General features: G+C 51.7%; 1 protein-coding gene across 1 annotated transcript in view; it reads left to right on the forward strand.

Annotated features, from left to right (window-relative positions):
• ITIH5 (inter-alpha-trypsin inhibitor heavy chain family member 5) overlaps positions 1-4256 on the forward strand; it is a 55932-nt gene extending 51676 nt beyond the window's left edge. Inside the window, exons 11-12 of the mRNA XM_023511326.1 lie at positions 876-1253; positions 3279-4256. Of these exons, the coding sequence (XP_023367094.1) occupies positions 876-1253; positions 3279-3580 (680 nt within the window). The 3' untranslated portion in view covers positions 3581-4256. The remainder of the gene's footprint in view (positions 1-875; positions 1254-3278) is intronic.
• Positions 4257-4618: the final 362 nt, after the last annotated feature.

Raw genomic sequence — 4618 nt, forward strand, 5'->3', positions numbered from 1 at the left:
TTACAAATTGCCCCTTTACCTGAGAGCAGTCATCTGATTCAGCCCCAAACCTCTCCTGTGCTCTGGTGGTCTGTTTGCTGTTCTGCTGGACTGCTCGGAAGTCCAAAAAGCCACAGTCGTGTTCGTAAGGATGAAGGAGCAAAGAAAGGAGCTGTGTTTGGTGACACTTTACAGGGTACACATATGCAGCTTCCTGGGTCCTCACAAACATTGTTGGGCTTTATATCCCCCCATTTTACAGGTGAGGAAATTGAGGCTCCCAGTGTTTTGATGATGAACACCAAAGTGGAAGAACCCGAATTTGGGGACTGAAAACAATTCTGACCTTGCATTGGACCACGCTGCTCAGTGCATCACAGGGTCTCCAAATTAGCATCAGGGGCCACCGGTAGATACAGAATACACATCAGGGCCACGAGGGACTTTCTGTCACTACACGCAGACACCGAAATGAAGGCAAACAAACTTTATGGTTAGCTACATTTTGGTACAAATACTTAGTATTGCGTTTGCTTCCAGGATATGTTAACCCAAACGTATGTCCTCCTTACTCTATCCCCAAATACTGGTCAAACTCGGGAGGAAAAATCCACTCATAACTGCATGTGGTCACTCATTCATTCACTCATTCATTTGTTCATTCGCTCATTCACTCAGTCACTCATTCATTTGTTCATTCACTCATTTATTCACTGATTCATTCACTCCCTGGGTAAGCCCTGGGTGCCTCTGTATGTAAGTCATCAACATACTTGGTGCTAGAGAGACAGAGGTACACCAGGAGGAGGAAGGGAGTTCTGATCACATACTTTAGCAGCAAAGGGAGGATGGTTTTCTTTTTTCTAACCCTCATTCTTTTCCCCTCGGCCTGTGAGGTGTGACAGTGAATGGAGAGTTAATTGGGGCCCCCGCTCCCCCAAACGGTCACAAGAAGCAGCGCACATACTTCCGCACCATCACCATCCTCGTCAACAAGCCCGAGCGGTCCTACCTTGAGGTCACACCGAGCAGAGTCATCTTGGACGGCGGGGACAGGCTGGTCCTCCCCTGCAACCAGAGTGTAGTGGTGGGGAGCCGGGGGCTGGAGGTGTCCGTGTCCGCCAATGCCAATGTCACCATCACCATCCAGGGCTCCATTGCCTTCGTCATCCTCATCCACCTCTACAAAAGGCCGGCGCCATTCCAGCGGGACCACCTGGGCTTCTACATTTCCAGCGGCGAAGGCCTGTCTGGCAACTGCCACGGGCTGTTAGGTAGGCGGCCGCTCTCCCCCTGCGCTGGGCGTAGGGGATAGAATTAAATTTCCCAAAGTGAAGCTGATATCACCAGTATCCTTAGCTAGATTGAGAAATGTGATATAAAATTTGATATAGCTTTTTTATACACAGTGGAACAGCTCACCATCTCCCGACACTGACCACCTCTCCACATTGACCACCTCCCCGCACTGACCACCTCCCCACACTGGCCACCTTCCCACACTTACTACCTCCCTGCACTGACTACCTCCCCACACTGACTGCCTCCCTGCACTGACCAAGTCTCCACACTGACCACCTCCCTACACTGACCAAGTCCCCACACTGACCACCTTCCTCTGCTGACCACCTCCCTGCACTGACCACCTCCCCCCACTGACTGCCTCCCTGCACTGACCACCTCCTCATGGTAATACCTCCCTATGCTGACCAACTCCCTTACAGTGACCTCCTCCACACCATGACCCCCTCCTTACACTGGCACCATCCCAACACTGACCACCTCCCCACACTTACCACGTCTCCACAATGACCACCTCCCCACACTGATCACATCCCCACACTGACAACTCCCTGTACTGACACGTCCCCCACTGACCACCTCTGTAAATTGACCTAATTTCCTAGACCAGACGTGCAGCACATGTACGTGTCAGCATGGCAGGCCTAGTCCCTTATGTTCACCCCTCCGTGTGTTGGCCAGTCTGTCACCGTCTCTTCAGTGGTCACCTCACAGAGGTGATGCTGTAGTTGCATGTAAGTGTATGTGCATGCGGCCGTGCATCACTTAGCTGTGGGGACACGTTCCACGAGACGTGTTGTTAGGTGACTTCGTTGTGTGAGCATGACAAGGTGTTCTTACACACACTCAGACAGTGTTACCCGCTGCACAGCCAGCTGTATGTACAGCCCATTGCCCTGGCTACACACCTGTACAGCCTGGGACTGTACTGAATACTGCAGGCAGCTGTCACACAGTGGTAAGTGCTTATGTACCTAACACATCTAAACATAGAGAAGGTCCAATAAAAATACGGTGTTACAGTCTCAAGGGGCCACCATTGTATGTGCAGCTTGTTGGTGACCCAGATGTCATTAGGTGGCACATGACCATGCATAATGTGAAAATTAGGTTTCTAGTCTCCTGATGACGTTCTGGAATGAGAATGATTTCGAACTTAATAAACCAGTTATCACTTGCCTTCTGGGAACATGAACCAAGAAATGGGAGTAATAACACTAGGGTCCAGTTCCTCAGCCAGAAGGCACAGGTGAAGGGCAGCCCCAGATCCATCCCCCAGCACCCAGAGTGGCAGATATACTTCCCTGTGAGAGTCACCATCATTGCCATGGGCGGCAGGCCCTCTGGCTGGCTTTCTTTAATGTGCAATCTCACCAGGGCCTTTTGCCTAAAAATAAAGAGGCAGCATGGTTAGGGCTTGGTTTACAAGGCAGGATTTCCTGGCCTTGAGCTGGACAGCGTGTGTGGTGCTTGGCTGCCAAGTGCAAGCTCCCTTGCACAGATACAGATCTGTGTCCCTCTGTCCTGAGCAGTGTCCTCACCCGGCCTGGAGAGTTCTGAGGACGCAGTGTCAGGAGTGACCTGGGCTGACTTCAGTCCACATACCCCCCCGCACACCCCCCCAAGTGGACAGCATGGAGGGGGCCTGTGACCAGGGAGGAGAATGGGCAGACCAGACACTACCCCCTGTTTATCTGCTTGTCTTGTCCTCACGGCTCTGGCGGAGACTGAGGCAGCTTTCCAGCGTTAGCAGCTGGGTAGCATCCAGAAGGGGCAGCAGCCACCACGAACAAACCCTCAGCTCTTCCTCCCCGCCCTCCAGCTCTCATGTCCTTTCCTCACACTGGACGATGTGTGGACGCCTTCTAGGGAAGCCTGACCCAGAACTGTGGTCGATGACAAGCCCCTCCTCCTGCCACTGGTGCCACTGGAGTGAGATTTCCCACAGTGCTGTCCATCCATATTTGACTAAGAGCTGACGCTTTCTGTCCTCCCAGGTCAGTTCCTGAACCAGGATGCCAACCTCACAGAGGAGCCAAGGGGGCTTGGCAGGAATCTTACTCACCCTCCGTTCCCCCAGCCGGAAGGGAGGTCTGAAGCCATCCTGCAGGTGAAAGGCCACCACGTCCCCGTGATCTGGAAACAAAGAAAGATCTACAACGGGGAAGAGCAGGTGGACTGCTGGTTTGCCAGGAACAACGCCGCCCAGCTGATCGACGGGGAGTATAAGGATTACCTGGCATCCCACCCGTTTGACACAGAGATGACACTTGGCCTGGGTCGCTCCAGGGGACTCTGAGACTGGTGGCCTTAGTGATGAGAGTGTGTGGCAGAAGAGTGGTCTGAGAGATGTGGCAGTACGTGTGTGTGCCACCTGTATTCTGGACAGTTAGCTGCCCTGGTGACCTTGCCCTGAGGAACGCAGGTGCCTCTGCTTGAGCAAAGGGTAGGGGCAGAGAGCTTGAGTGCCAACGTCCTGTCCTTCTCCCCCCTCTTCCTGCCTCCTCTACCCTCCCCTCCGCAGCAGAGACATGGTAGCATCAAGAGGAGAAAGGTCATGGTTAAAAGCAGGGAAGCCTGTTTCTTGTGCCACCCAGCTTGTCTGTCCACAGCTCACCAGAAGGTAACACACCGTGTTTCTCCGTGGACATGGCCACCTTTGGCACCGTGTTTTTGCCTCCTGCTGATGCTTTGGAATCTCTCCTTTTAGCACGACGGTGCTTCCCAGATGTGCAGCCAACCTCTGCCTCAAAGGAACCTGCCGTGGAAGCCAGGCTACCGGTTATAAATTTGATCACTATAAATGATTGATTCTTTTCTTAAAGGAGAGTTTCCTTCTGCTCTGGTATCAGGCCCTTAAAAATTAGTTTTCATTTAAAAACCAATTGATTGGACGTAGAAAAATCAACATTCTGGATATTGATCTCTTTCTAATGGGCTTTGTAAACCACTCAACTTTGCTAATAGATATTCTCCAATTTATCCCAATAAGCCAAGTGCTTTTAATAAACAGGAAAACCCACGCGGATGCTTTTTGCTGGCTTGACTTGGTGCTGCAGAGTTTGCCGTGGACTGACGATTCTTTTACTTGGAGCTCTTCAGACTTTGTCCAAATTCCTGGACCCTTATTGCCTGTGCTCCTCCAGGAGGTGAAAAATGCCCTGTTCACAGTACTGGGATGGGTGTGTCCGTCCCCAGAGCAAGAAGAGGGTACATGCTTAGAAAAGTTGAAAAGGCTTCCCTTATCTCAGGTGGGCAAAATCCAGGAAATCAGCGAGAATAGTGGTTTCGGTTCCAAAACTTGCACAAACTTGATCCCCTAAAGAAAAGGTTCAAA

Source organism: Otolemur garnettii, unplaced genomic scaffold (genome assembly GCF_000181295.1).
Source record: "Otolemur garnettii isolate 467f Iridium unplaced genomic scaffold, OtoGar3 scaffold00019, whole genome shotgun sequence".
Taxonomy (NCBI): domain Eukaryota; kingdom Metazoa; phylum Chordata; class Mammalia; order Primates; family Galagidae; genus Otolemur; species Otolemur garnettii.